Source organism: Delphinus delphis, chromosome 11, assembly GCF_949987515.2.
Source record: "Delphinus delphis chromosome 11, mDelDel1.2, whole genome shotgun sequence".
Classification (NCBI taxonomy): Eukaryota; Metazoa; Chordata; class Mammalia; order Artiodactyla; family Delphinidae; genus Delphinus; species Delphinus delphis.
Window position 1 is genome coordinate 36525478 of NC_082693.1, and position 18734 is coordinate 36544211.

The following is an 18734-nucleotide window of genomic DNA, read 5'->3' on the forward strand; positions in this document are numbered from 1 at the left end:
AACGTCTTTGGGGGAATTTTTAAAACGTAACTTAGTCTCCTATGTTAGGGGGGTGCGGGGTTGCTAAGGGTTCTCCAAAAAGGGATTTCTGTATTTGATTTTGACACGAGTGTATTTTTGTGCCTCCTTTCACAGTACTTCTGTAAAAAAGATGAATTCCATAAGAATTTTATCAAGTGTGTTCTTATTATATCTATGTATTGAATTAGTTGCCTTTATTCTTTAAAAAGGTTTATTTCTTATAATTTCAATTTGTTTCAGCTATTCCAGTATTTTAAATTTTGTGTCTCTTATTCCTTTGCTCTACTGTCATGTTTCTGCTATTCCCTTTTTAATATATACTATCCTGTCTCTGCATGCCTTAGTGAATAAAAGTGTTTTCTTGAATCAGTGCTACTGAATTGAGGGTCCAATCAGCCTGTAAAGATTTTAAGGACAATCTTGTATGCTATTTCCTGGATTACTACTTCTTCATTCTCTCTTTCCTAATTACTACATAGCCAGAACCTTCTGTGACTGTTGCCAACTGTTCTAGCATTCTTCTGGCTTGGGTTTCTTCTCTGTGCTTATGATGATAACAGCAGATTGTTGGTATTGGTACCAAATCTAGATGGCAAAGCAGGGGTGGTGGTGGGGGAGCAAAATGGAAGATGAAAAAACGAAGAATCCCTTGCTTCAGAGCATGTCATTCACTAATATGCGTCTTTCTTCATGTGAATGGATAAAGCTGCTCTGGGGGCAGAATGAGGTTTTTAATTCATATGTTAGTATTGCTTAGATCTATTTCAAGCTACCTAAATAGGTTGAGTATTCTTTAGTGGAGATTATTTACATGGCAATAATTAATAAGGAGTTTTGGTGGAAAATACTAAATCATTTTTACTCAAACTTTTACAAGTTGAGTTTTTCATTTATTAAGCACACTAAAAAAGTTTTTTTTAGTAATGAAGTGTTTAACATATAGTAAGCGTTCAACACATTGTTTTAATTTTATATTTAATAATTTCCCAATTCATCTTGATTATGTGTTTGACCTTTTTTCCTTTTAGATTCCTTTATAATCCCAAACAGTTATAGTAGACCAAGCCAAATTAGAGAAAACCTCTATTACTATGGAATTGTTTCATCCACCCTCATTTTTTGTGTCAACCTTCCAGTGTGGTTATATTCAATAATGATACCTAAATAACATAAAACGAACAACAATACTGGCTAAGACTAGGACCTGTGTTGGGATTGCAATAAAGCATTTTGTTATTTGATCCTCAAAGAAAGTCTATTAGGTAAAAATTTTAATTTCATTTTAAAGATGAGGCCCTCCAATGCTAAATAACTCGCCCACGGTTACCAGCTAATATGAGGTAGTACTAGGACTGAAACCTGGGTGTGTGTCTGAAATCAAAACTCATGCTATTAACCCATTTCTCCACTATTCTAAAAGATTTCTTTGTAAAGTCCTAGATACCCCTTTTATATGTAACATATTGATTATTTTAACTACTAGGTTATAGGATGTGAGTACCACTGAATGATAATTTTAGGATATTAATGCTAGAATTTAACATATTGGACATGCATACATCTAACTCAAGCCATAAAATTAATATATTTTATTCCTAATCTGAAAAATGTGTATAAACCTTTTATGTATTCTCTCCAGGAATGTAGTTTATTTAAAATAGCTACGGTCTAAAGTTGGTATTTGGTTGGCATGTAGAAATTTATAACTTTGCAAGGAAAAAGAGACATAACATAATGGTGTCTGTGAGAATGAGAAACAAAAAAACAGGATGTGTATGTATAACTCTTAGCACAGTGCCTGCTACACGGTCTGGCACTCAGTAATGGTGCAGGTATATTTTATCTTTATATATAAGATAAGGTACCTATAAAGGCTAAAAAATTATCAACTGTTCAAGATGGAATCATAAGTTTCCTTTGAAGGGAGGCTGTTGGGCCTTCTCAAGAGCCTGCTAATAAAGGGCCATTTCCATTGTTGCCCAGGGTCTTTAAATTTCTTTATATACTCTCAAAGTTGCATTTTAGGCCTTGGTTTAACACCATTTTATTCACTATTTGAATTGGTACTTTAAAGGGGTAAATGAAATAGAGGAATTTAAATGTGATTTTTTTTTTTTAGCCATACCTTGTTATTTCCACCATTTTAAGGGGTCTGGGGATGTTAAGGAGGCACCTTTACCCCAAGAAGGGACTTCCAGACTTTTGCAGAATGCTCAGAGCTGGAAAGACTGCAGGGAAACGTCCCTGCTGAGAATGGCCAATGGGTAATCCTTCCTAATACCATTGTTACTTAATTTTTCTTTGCTCAGTTTTGTTCCTTCTCACTCCCATTAATCAGCTGTATTAATTTCATTACAGAAAAAAAGCTAGCAACAAATAAAGGAGAAAGATATGTGAAAGTAATATAGCCATAGATTTTGTTGTTAAGTAGTATTTAGCTGGGTAGGTTATATAAATAAAAAATAAATTGTACTTCAAGGCACATTTCTTTATTTGTAACTATTTTTTTTTCAATCTGTTACATTTGCAAGTTAGAGTGCAATATGGGTACCGTTTCTGAAAGTCATACTCTCTTCCACTATTCATGAATTTGTATCTGCTGGAGGCATAGTATTAGATTGGCATGTAAAATAATAAAAATGAAAGAAAATTAGTTATAAATACTTACCTAAAGACTTGTCTTTTTCAGGAGCATGTAAAACACATGTTGAGTATATCTGTATCTGTTCATCCCATGATCTGATGCCATACCTAATTCTTGTATATAAAGATAGTTTACTTAAGGATGTACTTATTTAAGGCATTTTATAGATGCTGCTCCTCAGTTTCCTTTCCTTCATACATGAATCCTTTCTGACATAGTGCCAACACTGAATATGGGTATCTTCCTGGTCCCTTTCTTTCTTTGATAAAGCGTTTGAAAAGTTACTCAACCCATCAGAAAGCATACCTGCAGCCTCAAGGGGGCAGTGTTTAGTCATAGCCATAGAAAATCATTTTAGCAAGAGTCACAAGAATGTCATTTTAATGTGTTTTTTTTTTAAAGAGTATTACTGCTTAGATTAGTAGACTAGTAGTACACTGTAATAACTAAAGTCATTACCACTAAACGTATTTTTTTGTTTACATTTCAATGTGTTCTTATAAGACAGGCTTGGTATGTATATATTATCTAGTTATACTTAATAAGAGGAAAAAAACTGGATAGTTTAGGAAAATAAGGGAATATTAGAGCAGAAAGAGCCTTAGATATTATCTTGTCCATAACCCTCATTTTTAAGAGTTGAATGAACTCTCCCACGCTCACAGAGACCTCTTTTCCAGTGATTTCTGTTATTGTCTTAATTCTGTTCTCTAAAGATCTGTACTACATTTAGACTAAATGTAATCTCTTTTATATCACATTTAGAGTAAATCTAATTCTTTTTCCTTACAAGCATTTAAAAGTATCTCTCCTTACTCACCTCTTCTTTAGAGTGTATTTTCCTATTCATTTCAGTTAGACCTTAGGTGTTATAGTGTCTGGTTTATTCATCATCCTGTTTACCTCAACCGGTTCCACTTTCTAAGTGGCTTTCAAAATGTGTAGCTAGAATTGAACACGGTATTTCATTACTACTTAGTAAATAATTTATTTTGAGAAAAATAAATTATGACTTTGTAGTTTTTCTAACACAGTTTGAATGTTTAAATTTTAGTCTTATTCTAAGGTTTTTTAAAAGCTTAATATTAATAAGAAAGTAAACATTTAAGAACTTCAAATCCCGTCATATATCAGAAAGTATCATCAGTACAGTCTAGACTTTTCAGCCGTAGTTTATTCTTGAAAAGATGATAAAGGCAAGATTACAATTTCTTATTTTAACAAAAAGAAATATCTTTGCCAAAAATAAAACTGCTACATTAACATTTTTAGATAATTTTACATTACAAAAGGAATCAGAATTATTTCATATTCTTTGTGTAATTTTACTTTTCTGGTCACACACTACTGGAGAGGTACTATAATATGAAAAATTAGTTCTACCTCAATAGAGTAGAGCAATGGTAAAGAATATTGCTGAAGAGTGATCATTCCAAAAACATGATTTTGAGACCTACTTTTACATTCACATTTGAGTTAGGGTTATGGTTAATGATCGGGCCCTTTTACATCCTAAAAGAAATATATTTTGCATCTTATGTAAAAGACCTAGTTCTTAAAACGTAATTAAGTAGTACTTGGAAAAACATATAAACAACCTATTTAAAAATTAGTTTTGTTGAAAGAAATGTGTAATTTTTTATTATAGGAGGAAACCTAAAAACACTCCTTTAGTCAAAGAAAATATGAGTCTTGGAATTTCTCATTTGGTACCTTTTATAAGTACTGTACTTCTTTTTGTTTCGTTGATATATTTATCTCTCTTTATTTTTTTTTGTTGTTTCTTGTTTTTTACTGTGAAAATGTTTAAACATACAGAAAAGTAGAGCCAATAAGCCTCCATGTATCCTTCACCCAGCTTTAGATATTGTCACCATTTTGCCTTTCTAGTTTCATCTCTTCCCCACCACCATTTTTTTCCCTGAAGTAAAGTAAATCCCAAACATTATTTCATTTCACCAATGAATACTTTAGTATATATTTATAAATACTTTTAAATATATATATATATATATATATACACATTATATGGATAATAGTAGTTTAATATTATATGACACCCAGTTCATGCTCAGTGTTCCCTAGTTGTCTTTAAAAATGTGTTTCTTAAACATTTTGTTTGAATTAGGATCTACAAGTTTTCTGCACATTGCATTTGGTTAATATGTCTTTTATTCCTTCTTAATTTAACAGCTTGGGTTAACTGCAGTTATCCTTGCCACATCCCTCATTAATCATTAACAATTGGAGCTAAAATACCCTATGATTCCCTGTTATTTAACTTTTCTGTATGAGACCAGTAAGAGTTCTACATTGAAGAAGAAAAAATAGGATAAAGCTTTGTTAGCACTTATAAAAACAAAAATAAGCTCAATTTACAAATATATGACAGGAGAGTCAATAAAATACCAAATGTAAATGGTAATAGTGTAGGGGACCAGAAAGTTCATTATGAAGGAATTTGGTAGCTCTGACAAATTTACCCTTTAGATAAAATTCTGGGATTATATTTGTGTCAGTATTTGTATTTGGCTCAAACTGATCCTTTTGGCTACTCCTATTTATTAGAGTTTCCTGGAATTTTTTATGCAGTATTTTCATTTCAAGGAAATAGTTTGACTAATTTTTTGCTGTTGTTGTTGTAAATAGATTGATTCTAATGTTATCTTCCCTTCCTTTCTCTCTGATCCTCTTCTCTCCCCACCCCCACCCCCAAAACCTCCAGTTCTGCTTTCTTACTCTTAGTTTATATGGCTTTAAGAATCCACAGGTGAATGATTGTCAATCCATGTTCCCAGCTTTAACTTCTGTTGATAGATAATTGCACTTATTGATCTGTCCCTGTCTCCAAAGTGAACTCATCATCTTTCCTCCAAAATATGGTTTCCCTCTGGACTTTTCTATTAGCATAAATAATAATTGTAACAATTGGCATTTACTGAGAATCAGAGCCAGGCTCTTCACGTATCGTTTCTCTCGTCTTCCCACCATCCCAAAAGTTAGATTTTATTATTTACACTTTATAGATGAGGGAATTAAGGATCAGAGAGGTTAAGTAGTTTGCCCAGGGTCACATAGCTAGTTAAAAGGTAGATTGAAATTCTGAGTCCTGATCTGTCAAGCTGGAAAGTCCACATCCTACCCATGATACCTGTACTGCCCTAAAATGCATGTTTTTCATGCATGTATATGTTTTCTCACTAACAACATGATAAAATAGTAAGAGTGGGACCCTATTAGAGAAATAACTTCAATCACATCCCAAAGTAGATTTTTTTTTTTTCTTAGAACTTGGAACTCAAAAGTTCTTATGACTTCACATTTCTAAGAACCTTTTCTTTTGGCATTTTATTCTCTTCATTTATTCATTTTTATGCTGTGGCCTTATGTGTTGTGTTTTGTCTATTTTTAAAAAATTATTATGACTTTCAGTAAGAGGTTTTCAGCAATTTTTAACTTAATTTTGCTCCACTATTTCCAATATTACCTTATAAATAAACAAATATATTTAATATTTTCCCAAAGTTTAAATGTATTACCTTTAAACAATGTTTTGAAAATGATGTGCTACCATTTCTGTGAGAAATTTAGTATTTTTTCCTTTGTGGTATGTATGTTATGAGTGAAATCTGAATTAAACTTCAAAGAAAATATATTGCCTCAAATTGTTTTAAGCTACATTATAATTATTATGTGTTTTTCAGAGAGAAAGGATGGGATATAGAAGAGAAAAAAATGTAGCTTATATTAAAAAGACTTATGCATACAATTAGAATCCTTGTATTATCCATCAAAACTTATAACCGAGCAACTTTAAAGACTAAAGTTGTTAGTTAAAATAGCTTTTGCTGCAAAGTAATATTTACAACATTTTACTTATATGGTTATATCATTTTTAACATCTGAAATTCCCTTTGCTTTTTACTATATATTGTTTTATATTCATTAAAATCTTAAAGGAAATATTATACAAAGAAGAAATAATTTGCAGTTGATTTTTTTGTGAAGAATATATGTAAGTAAATCAAATGGGTGAATTTATAATAAATTTCTCTTTTTAATCTATAATTGTGTTTCTACCCAATTTTATTAATTTAAAAAATCTTAATTCTAAATAATGTATATTCTGTGATAGTAACAACAATGCAATCTTGCTCTAATTCATATGAAATGAATTTGACTTCCTAAACATATTTCTAAAATTAGTTATCTCTTAAAAGAGTTTCTAAAAGGTAATCATTAAAATTACAAATATAAATTTTATATGTTGGAAGTGCATAACTATCAATGTAATCAAATTCTTAAGCCTATGCTATAAGATATGAATGTTTTTCAGTGTCATTTCACAAATTGTGTGGTTGTGCTTTTTCACAGAACACTCCTATGACACCTTCACCAGCTGTTCAAGTACAGAGCCAGCCTAACAGTTCTCAGCCTTCTCCATTCAGTGCATCTAGTCAACATGGAGATCCAGTGAGAAAACCTGGGCACAACTTCATGTGTCTGTGGCAATCTTGTAAAAAGTAAATGGCAGTTCTATTTGATATATGTAAATGCTCTTTATTCTGGAATGCCTTTGTATTTAAATTCCTGTCATCTCTAGTTTCATGAGAATTTTCTTTTGAAACCACTAACTTTTCAGCAAAAATATTTTATGTTAGAAGTGATATTTATGTAGATCCAGTGGTACCTAAGCCAAGAAATTTATATAAATGGTGGAAAGAGCTTCATTGCCTTATGGTAGTTATTAGAGAATATTTCAGTATTAGTTTTTAACAAAAGAAAATCAGCTAAGAATTTGATTTTATATTTGCCTATGAAAAGAGATAGGTTTTTTAAAGTGACTTGTAGTGGTAGTCATAGAATTCCTATATAACAGAAACTTAAAGATAATCTCTTATTGAAGAATGATTTGTCTTAAATTTGAGTTTAAGATGGACACCCCATGAAAATTTTAAAAACCATATTATCTCACAGTTTAATAACTAAGATGAACAATAAGTGGAATTGAATTTCTTAAACAAGGCTTTCTTAGACTTAAAGGAAAACTTGTGAATAATATTGAACTTGAGAATAATATTGTTTAAACTAAAACCTCAGTTCCTGTAACAGTACTCAGCTAAGAACCTTTGCCTTGTCACTTTTTTAGAGCTCTAGGACTAAGGCACTTGTCTTAATAGACATAATATCCTTCATTTTTTTAGATATCAAAGATGCCATTTTACTTTTCCTAACTATAGCAGAAATTGCCTCATCCTTTTGAAAATTGTATTTGCTATTCATAATTTTTATGATATAGACAGATTTCATATATAGATTTGTTGTAGGATTGTGGCTGTCCTTTGTTGTAGGATTGTGGCTGTAGGATTGTGTAGCCTAGGGATTATTAATAGTATGCAAAATTTCTTTGGACAGTGTTTATCAAACTTTAAATCTCAACCCAGCAGCGGGGTCATGAAATCATTTTGGCAAGTCTACCAGGAGGGTTTTGCTTGTTTTTCTTTTCAGTAAAAAAGTGAATAAAATATATCAGATTCCATTATGTTGGTAAGGGTAAGTATTGTTTTCAGTTATATGTGTATGTAAGTATGCATATCTAGGTCATAGTGTAAAAATCTGTCAAAAAACTTGTTTAAAATTAGTGCTTTAGGTTCTATTTCTTTCATTTATTTAATTTGACCATTTTTTTTTAAGTTTATGTTGTAAGTTAATTTGAAACTTTTTTCACTGATGTCAAATTCTATTCTTTACTTTTTTTTTTTAGATTTTGTTTTTTGTTTTTCCATTGCAAAATAGTAGCTGATGGAGTAGGTAGTCAGTTAATGCTGTTAGTTGACTAAAAAGTTTCAGAATAGCTTCTTTAGATGAAGTGTTAGAGTATTTCAAGAAAAAAAAAATTTGCTGGAAGAGTTAATGAACCTAAATGCACAGCAGTTTCCCATCTTGCTAGTAGGATTAGTGTTACAAAACTTGATGATCTACCTCTTCTTTTTAAGTCTTTTCTGGAAAAGACTCAACAAGACTTCTTAGACCTTATCAATTTTTAAAGTCTTTCTAGATACTGCGTTTGGTAAATAAGTTCAGTTTGATTCTGCAGATACTTACTGAGCACCCTTTTAGAAGGGTTCATGTGCTAGGAGGTAGAGATAAAAGATCACTCTGAGCTTTTAGGGAAGCAGATCCAAAAAACAAATAAATTACAGTTTAAATAAGTACTGTACAAAGATAGTCTTACAGCATTACTGGCAGCATAATGGACAGTTAATATAATGCCAGGGTGGTTAGAGAAGTTTTGCTATAGACATTTCTTTTGAGTTGGTTGTTAAAGAATGAGTAGGAATTTGTCTTGCAAAAATAATTCCAGTCAGCATAGCAAGTGCAGGGAATTATAGAAGGAGCTAGTTATGCCCAGGGAACTATGAGAAGCTTAGGATACCAAGAGCATAAGGATGTGAGGAGAGTAAAGGCTTTTATTACAGTTGACCCTTCATATCTGCATCTGAGGGTTCCACCGAACATGAATCAAAAATACTCCCCCCCAAATTCCAGAAAATTTGAAAAAGCAAAACTTGAATTTGCCGTGTGCTGACAGCTATTTACGTAGCATTTGCATTGTATTAGGTATTATAAGTAATCTGTAAATGATTTAAAGTATATGGGAGTATATGCTTAGGTTATATGCAAATACTTTGCCATTTTATATAAAGGACTTGAGCATCTGCAGATTTTGGTATGTAAGGGGGACCTGGAACCAATCCGCAATGGATACCAAGGGATAACTATTCAGTTTTAGTTTCAATTCCAAGTGGAGTAATCCATGTCGTAGCTATTGTCCCTAGATAGCTATGCTCTGATTTCTTTAATATCTGATCAAAAATAGTAATGAAGAATCTTCCTTGTTGCAATCAGATTCAGAACTAAAATTATTTCCTTCACTGATATATTGTTGTGAAATGCGCCATTCACCCTTACATCACACGTATTAGTAATTTCTTTTTTAATCTGCAGGCATGTATCTCTAAAAATTGAGGACCCTACTCTTTAACCATAAGTTATACCCCTGCAGAAAAATAACATTAATTTCTTCAATATTATGAGTTCTTCAGATAGCCAGTCAGTGTTTACATTTCTCCGCTTGTCTTCTGTTTACTTAGAGTTTGAACTGGAATCCAAGATTCAAACATTGACTCTGGTTGAAGTCTTTTAAGTCTCTTTTAATCTGTAGATTACCCCTCCATCTCTCAGTTTTTTTCCTCGCAGTTTTTTGTTGATAAAAGCAGGTCATTTGTCCTGTAGAGCATCACAGTCTGATTTTGCTGCTATTGTGTAGCATGTTACTCTGACCTTGAATTTTCTGTAAGTTAGTAGTTAGGTCCAGATGTTTGATCAGATTCCAGTTTGATTTTTATGAAGAGTGTTTTAGAAATGGCATTGTGTACTTCCATCAGGCGATAGGTACTATCTTGTGTCTCTTTTTGTGATGTAAACAGCCATTGAAAATTATGGCCTAGATACATTATTTTATTGTTTATAAAATGTAAAACTTTCCTTTTTATCAACTCTGATTTCTCTAAAGAATAGTTTCTAGAGAAAAGGCTAGAGAGATTATTATTTCTCTTATTTACCAATTTTCAAAATAATGAGTTGTTTACTAACACTGCAGAAAGCTGACTATGAGGTTAGGTTTTCTATTTTTTAATTTGCTTTTGATTTTAGTATCATTGGGAACAAACTTATAAACATAAACATATTTGAGGTATTTCAGTGCATTGCAGTTATTATATCCTTCTTAGTGTTCAACTTGTCCCATCTTTGGCCAGTGAAAGCCTCTTCAAGCTGGTTATGATCTTAATATGTCTTTGATAGCTTCCTTGCTCTCTGTTAGATGGAATGTTCCAGACTTAACTTGTATATCTCCTGCCCCATATGGGGAATCAACTGTTTCTCCAAGGACGTCTGGTGTCTTTTAATGGGAAATGATATTTAGTCTAGGCTTCAGGGAGTACCCATTGCTTTTAAGTTGGTTATTGCTTCTAGGACTTTTCAGTGGACAGACTAGAAAAACTAATGGTTTTTATTTCATGTTTAGAAAGACCTTCTCAATGCTTAGATCATAAAATACACATTTTGTTGCCTTCTGCACTGTAATATTTTTTTGATCCATCTGTAATTTAGTTTCATGTATAAAGTGAACTGTGAATCTAACTATTGTTTTCCAAATGACTAACATATTGATGAGTGCATTTTTTCTTTAGGCATTCAAATGGCTACCCTCAATATGTACTAAATTTCTGTATGCTTTTTCTGTTTCTGAATCACTTGTTATCCGAGTGGTCTCTGTCCTTATCATACTGTCACTTTCAGTTTTGATGTTGGATGGCAAGTTCCACCTCCTAATTTTCTTTTTCAGTGTTTCTCATTATTGTTTCAAGCACTTACCTTGCACCAGGCACTGTGTTAGGTTTTGAAATTAGAGTGATGTATAAATCAGACTTGATACCTGCACAGATATTTATCCTTTCAAATGAACTTTAGAGTGTTTCCAGAGATTCCCCCAGGAAAGCATGTTGGGATTTTCATTTTAATTCCTTTTAGTGAATAGGTATTTTTGTTTGTTTTTAGGTAGTGACTATTTTTCCAGTATTGATTTTTTCCTTATAAGAAAACAGTATCATCCCATGGTATTATAGTCTTTTTCACCCCAGTAGAGCTTTAACATTTTCTTCACATAAATCCTGCAACTTTATTAAGTTTATTGCTAGTTATAGTTCTTTTTTCTTGTTAACCATAAATGATCTTAACTTCTACTGTATTTTTAACTGGTGGTTGTTTTCTGTATTTATGCCTCTTAGTTTGTCCTCTCATCCAATTATAATATCTAATGTTTCCAGAACAGTTATATAATAGTAGAGTGGTAAAATTTATCTTCTTTCTTTTTTGTTTTTAATCCCTGTCCTAAAAATGTTGTGAGGGTGTAGCCCCATTGCATGTACACTTGTTTATAAGGTCACAATGTATTGTTATACTAATTTGACATATGCATCATAAAACATGCACAAACCAGCAAATAAAAGAGTATCATTTAGGGCTTCCCTGGTGGCATAGTGGTTGAGAGCCCGCCTGCCAACTCAGGGGACACGGGCTCGTGCCCCGGTCCGGGAAGATCCCACATGCCGCAGAGCGGGCTGGGTCCGTGAGCCATGGCCACTGAGCCTGCACATCTGGAGCCTGTGCTCCGCAACGGGAGAGGCCACAACAGTGAGAGGCCCGCGTACCGCAAAAAAAAAAAAAAAAAAAAAAAAAACATTTAAAATGGCACAAACATTATAAATGACTTTAAAATGTATATTATTGTGTTTATAACATATTTGCTCTTACTAAAAACTCATCATTATTAGTCACACTTTAAATAAGAGCAATGTAATTGAATAGGCTTCATTTTTTTTTTTAATCTTAGTTCAATACAATGTGATGAAGCAGTACTAGGTTCAGTTTATTTTGAGATTTAATTTTAATGACTGTCAGAGTAAAGAAAGATTAAAAAATACTTAGACCTAGATGGAAGAAATACTCTTGAAATCATGAAATTCATCTTTTTAATTTCATGCATAATTATGCTAATGTTTCATTGCTATTGAAATGGAGCTGTTAAACAGCCTGTTGTACTTGCAAACTAATTGAATGATACTGCATTTTATTTATTTATTTATTTATTTTAATTGAAAAATAGTTCATTTACAATGTTGTGTTTGTTTCTGGTATACAGCAAAGTGATTCAATTATATATATGTTTTTTTCAGATTTTTTTCCATTACTGGTTATTACAAGATACTGAACATAGTTCCCTGTGCTATACAGTAGGACCTTGTTATTTATCTATTTTATTTAATGTAGTGTTTATCTGTTAATCCCAAGCTCCTAATTTATCCCTCACTACCCCACTTTGGTAACTGTAAATTTGTTTTCTGTGTCTGTTGAATCTGTTTCTGTTTTGTAAATAAGTTCATTAGTATAATTTGTTTAGATTCCACATATAGGTGATATCGTATGATAGTTGTCTTTCTCTGTCTGACTCACTTCACTTAGTATGATAATCTTTAGGTCCATCCATGTTGCTACAAATGGCATTACTTCATTCATTTTTGCCTGAGTAATATTCCATTGTATGTATGTGTGTGTGTGTGTGTATATATATATAAATATGTAAATAAATAAATATATATATATATACCACATCTTATTTATCCATTCATCTGTCAATGGACATTTAGGTTGTTTCCATGTTTTGGCTATTGTGAATAGTTCTGCTATGAACATTGAAGTGCATGTATCTTTTCAAATTAGAGTTCTCTCCAAATATATGCCAGGGAGTGGGATTGCAGGGTCTTATGGTAACTCTATGTTTAGTTTTTAGTTTTTTAAGGAAGCTCCGTACTGTTCTCCATAGTGGCTACACCAATTTACATTCCAACCAACAGTTAGGGGTGTTCCTTTTTCTCCACACCCTCTCAAGCATTTGTTATTTGTAGACTTTTTGATGATGACCATTCTGACTGGTATGAGGTGATACCTCATTGTAGTTTTGGCTTCCATTTCTCTAATAATTAGTGATATTGAGCATCCTTTCATGTGCCTATTAGTCAACTGTATTTCTTCTTCAGAGAAAAGTCTATATATGTCTTCTGCCCATTTTTTTTTACATCTTTATTGGAGTATAATTGCTTTACAATGGTGTGTTATTTTCTGCTTCATAACACAGTGAATCAGTTATACATATACATATGTTCCCATATCTCTTCCCTCTTGCGTCTCCCTCCCTCCCACCCTCCCTATCCCAACCCTCCAGGCGGTCACAAAGCACCGAGCTGATCTCCCTGTGCTATGCGACTGCTTCCCACTAGCTATCTACCTTACGTTTGGTAGTGTATATATGTCCATGCCACTCTCTCGCTTTGTCACAGCTTACCCTTCCCCCGCCCCATATCCTCAAGTCGATTCTCTAGTAGGTCTGTGTCTTTATTCCTGTCTTACCCCTAGGTTCTTCATGACATTTTTTTCCCCTTAAATTCCATATATATGTGTTAGCATACGGTATTTGTCTTTCTCTTTCTGACTTACTTCACTCTGTATGACAGCCTCTAGGTCTATCCACCTCATTACAAATAGCTCAATTTCGTTTCTTTTTATGGCTCAGTAATATTCCATTGTATATATGTGCCACATCTTCTTTATCCATTCATTTGTTTATGGACACTTAGGTTGTTTCCATGTCCTGGCTATTGTAAATAGAGCTGCAATGAACATTTTGGTACATGACTCTTTTTGAATTATGGTTCTCTCAGGGTATATGCCCAGTAGTGGGATTGCTGGGTCATATGGTAGTTCTGTTTGTAGTTTTTTAAGGAACCTCCATACTATTCTCCATAGTGGCTGTATCAATTCACATTCCCACCAGCAGTGCACAAGTGTTCCCTTTTCTCCACACCCTCTCCAGCATTTATTGTTTCTACATTGTTTGATAATGGCCATTCTGACTGGTGTGAGATGATATCTCATTGTAGTTTTGATTTGCATTTCTCTGATGATTAATGATGTTGAGCATTCTTTCATGTGTTTGTTGGCAATCTGTATATCTTCTTTGGAGAAATGTCTATTTAGGTCTTCTGCCCATTTTTGGATTGGGTTGTTTGCTTTTTTGTTATTGAGCTGCATGAACTGCTTATAAATTTTGGAGAATAATCCTTTGTCAGTTGCTTCATTTGCAAATATTTTCTCCCATTCTGAGGGTTGTCTTTTCGTCTTGTTTATGGTTTCCTTTGCTGTGCAAAAGCTTTGAAGTTTCATTAGGTCCCATTTGTTTATTGTTGTTTTTATTTCCATTTCTCCAGGAAGTGGGTCAAAAAAGATCTTGCTGTGATTTATGTCATAGAGTGTTTTGCCTATGTTTTTCTCTAAGATTTTAATAGTTTCTGGCCTTACATTTAGGTCTTTAATCCATTTTGAACTAATTTTTGTGTATGGTGTTAGGGAGTGATCTAATCTCATACTTTTACATGTAGCTGTCCAGTTTTCCCAGCACCACTTATTGAAGAGGCTGTCCTTTCTCCACTCTACATTCCTGCCTCCTTTATCAAACATAAGGTGACCATATGTGCGTGGGTTTATCTCTGGGCTTTCTATCCTGTTCCATTGATCTATATTTCTGTTTTTGTGCTGGTACCATACTGTCTTGATTACTGTAGCTTTGTAGTATAGTCTGAAGTCAGGGAGCCTGATTCCTCCAGCTCCGTTTTTTGTTCTCAAGATTGCTTTGGATATTTGGGGTCTTTTGTGTTTCCATACAAATTGTGAAATTTTTTGTTCTAGTTCTGTGAAAAATGCCAGTGGTAGTTTGATAGGGATTGCATTGAATCTGTAGATTGCTTTGGGTAGTACAGTCATTTTCACAATGTTGATTCTTCCAATCCAAGAACATGGTATATCTCTCCATCTATTTGTATCATCTTTAATTTCTTTCATCAGTGTCTTATAATTTTCTGCATACAGGTCTTTTGTCTCCTTGGGTAGGTTTATTCCTAGATATTTTATTCTTTTTGTTGCAGTGGTAAATGGGAGTGTTTTCTTGATTTCACTTTCAGATTTTTAATTATTAGTGTATAGGAATGCCAGAGATTTCTGTGCATTAATTTTTTATCCTGCTACTTTACCAAATTCATTGATTAGCTTTAGCAGTTTTCTGGTAGCATCTTTAGGATTCTCTATGTATAGTATCATGTCATCTGCAAACAGTGACAGCTTTACTTCTTCTTTTCCGATTTGAATTCCTTTTATTTCCTTTTCTTCTCTGATTGCTGTGGCTAAAACTTCCAAAACTATGTTGAATAAGAGTGGTGAGAGTGGGCAACCTTGTCTTCTTCCTGATCTTAGTGGAAATGCTTTCAGTTTTTCACCATTGAGGACGATGTTGGCTGCAGGTTTATCATATATGGCCCTTATTATGTTGAGGAAAGTTCCCTCTATGCCTACTTTCTGCAGGGTTTTTATCATAAATGGGTGTTGAATTTTGACAAAAGCTTTCTCTGCATCTATTGAGGTGATCATATGGTTTTTCTCCTTCAGTTTGTTAATATGGTGTATCACGTTGACTGATTTGCGTATATTGAAGAATCCTTGCATTCCTGGAATAAACCCCACTTGATCATGGTGTATGATCCTTTTAGTGTGCTGTTGGATTCTGTTTGCTAGTATTTTGTTGGGGATTTTTGCATCTGTGTTTATCAGTGATATTGGCCTGCAGTTTTCCTTTTTTGTTACATCCTTGTCTGGTTTTGGTATTAAGGTGATGGTGGCCTCGTAGAAGGAATTTGGGAGTGTTCCTCCCTCTGCTATATGTTGGAAGAGTGTGAGAAGCATAGGTGTTAGCTCTTCTCTAAATGTTTGATAGAATTTGCCTGTGAAGCCATCTGTTCCTGGGCTTTTGTTTGTTGGAAGATTTTTAATCACAGTTTCAATTTCAGTGCTTGTGATTGGTCTGTTCATATTTTCTATTTCTTCCTGATTCAGTCTTGGCAGGTTGTGCATTTCTAAGAATTTGTCCATTTCTTCCAGGTTGTCCTTTTTATTGGCATAGAGTTGCTTGTAGTAATCACTCATGATCTTTTGTATTTCTGCAGTGTCAGTTGTTACTTCTCCTTTTTCATTTCTAATTCTATTGATTTGAGTCTTCTCCCTTCTTTTCTTGATGAGTCTGGGTAATGGTTTATCTTCTCAAAGAACCAGCTTTTAGTGTTATTGATCTTTGCTATTGTTTCCTTCATTAGTTTTTCATTTATTTCTGATCTGATTTTTATGATTTCTTCTGCTAACTTTGGGGTTTTTTTGTTCTTCTCTCTCTAATTGCTTTAGGTGCAAGGTTAGGTTGTTTATTCGAGATGTTTCCTGTTTCTTAAGGTAAGATTGTATTGCTATAAACTTAGCTCTTAGAACTGCTTTTGCTGCATCCCATAGTTATTGGGTCGTCGTGTCTCCATTGTCATTTGTTTCTAGGTACTTTTTGATTTCCTCTTTGATTTCTTCAGTGATCACTTCATTATTAAGTAGTGTATTGTTTAGCCTCCATGTGTATGTATTTTTTACAGATCATTCCCTGTAATTCATACATAGTCTCGTAGCGTTGTGGTCGGAAAAGATACTTGATACAATTTCAATTTTCTTAAATTTACCAAGGCTTGATTTGTGACCCAAGATGTGATCTATCCTGGAGAATGTTCCATGAGCCCTTGAGAAAAATTTGTATTCCGTTGTTTTTGGTTGGAATGTCCTATAAAAATCAATTAAGTCCATCTTGTTTAATGTATCATTTAAAGCTTGTGTTTCCTTATTTATTTGCATTTTGGATGATCTGTCCATTGGTGAAAGTAGGGTGTTAAAGTCCCCTACTCTGATTGTGTTACTAACCCTTTTATGGCTGTTAGTATTTGCCTTATGTATTGAGGTGCTCCTATGTTGGGTGCATAAATATTTATAATTGTTATATCTTCTTCTTGGATCGATCCCTTGATCATTATGTAGTATCCTTCTTTGTCTCTTCTAATAGTCTTTATTTTAAAGTCTATTTTGTCTGATATGAGAATTGCTACTCCAGCTTTCTTTTGGTTTCCATTTGCATGGAATATCTTTTTCCATCCCCTTACTTTCAGTCTGTATGTGTCTCCAGGTCTGAAGTGGGTCTTTTGTAGACAGCATATAGATGGGTCTTGTTTTTGTATCCATTCAGCCAATCTGTGTCTTTTGGTGGGAGCATTTAGTCCATTTACATTTAAGGTAATTATCGATATGTATGTTCCTATTCCCATTTTCTTAATTGTTTTGGGTTCGTTATTGTAGGTCTTTTCGTTCTCTTGTGTTTCTTGCCTAGAGAAGTTCCTTTAGTATTTGTTGTGAAGCTGGTTTGCTGGTGCTGAACTCTCTCAGCTTTTGCGTGTCGCTAAAGGTTTTAATTTCTCCATCAAATCTGAATGAGATCCTTGCTGGGTAGAGTAATTTTGGTTGCAGGTTTTTCTGCTTCATCACTTTAAATATGTCCTGCCAGTCCCTTCTGGCTTGCAGAGTTTCTGCTGAAAGATCAGCTGTTAACCGTATGGGGATTCCCTTGTGTGTTATTTGTTGTTTTTCCCTTGCTGCTTTTAATATGTTTTCTTTGTATTTAATTTTTGACAGTTTGATTAATATGTGTCTTGGCGTATTTCTCCTTGGATTTATCCTGTATGGGACTCTCTGTGCTTCCTGGAGTTGATTAACTCTTTCCTTTCCCATATTAGGGAAGTTTTCAACTATAATATCTTCAAATATTTTCTCAGTCCCTTTCTTTTTCTCTTCTTCTCTGGAACCCCTATAATTCGAATGTTGGTGTATTTAATGTTGTCCCAGAGGTCTCTGAGACTGTCCTCAGTTCTTTTCATTCTTTTTTCTTTATTCTGCTCTGCAGTAGTTATTTCCACTCTTTTATCTTCCAGGTCACTTATCCGTTCTTCTGCCTCAGTTATTCTGCTATTGATCCCATCTAGAGTATTTTTAATTTGATTTATTGTGTTATTCATCGTTGCTTGTTTCCTCTTTAGTTCTTCTAGGTCCTTGTTAAATGTTTCTTGCATTTTGTCTATTCTATTTCCAAGATTTTGGATCATCTTTACTATCATTATTCTGAATTCTTTTTCAGGTAGACTGCCTATTTCCTCCTCATTTGTTAGGTCTGGTGGATTTTAATCTTGCTCCTTCATCTGCGGTGTGTTTTTCTGTCTTCTCATTTTGCTTATCTTACTGTATTTGGGGTCTCCTTTTTGCAGGCTGCAGGTTCGTAGTTCCCGTTGTTTTTGGTGTCTGTCCCCAGTGGCTAAGGTTGTTTCCGTGGGTTGTGTAGGCTTCCTGGTGGAGGGGACTAGTGCCTGTGTTCTGGTGGATGAGGCTGGATCTTGTCTTTCTGGTGGGCAAGTCCACGTCTGTTGGTGTATTTGGGTGTATCTGTGGACTTACTATGATTTTAGGCAGCCTCTCTGCTAATGGGTGGGGT

At 33.6% G+C, this 18734-nt stretch overlaps 1 protein-coding gene across 4 annotated transcripts in view; it reads left to right on the top strand.

Moving 5' to 3' along the window:
* The window catches only part of ARID2 (AT-rich interaction domain 2), a 171898-nt gene that overhangs the window by 121148 nt on the left and 32016 nt on the right, over positions 1 to 18734 (top strand). For 2 of the 4 annotated variants that reach the window (XM_060024620.1, XM_060024621.1), the window contains one exon: positions 7040 to 7188. In XM_060024620.1, coding sequence (XP_059880603.1) covers positions 7040 to 7188 — 149 coding nt within the window. Of the gene's footprint in view, positions 1 to 2140; positions 3602 to 6624; positions 6681 to 7039; positions 7189 to 18734 lie in introns of those variants that run through there. The other 2 variants (XM_060024623.1, XM_060024622.1) reach the window with 2 other exon arrangements.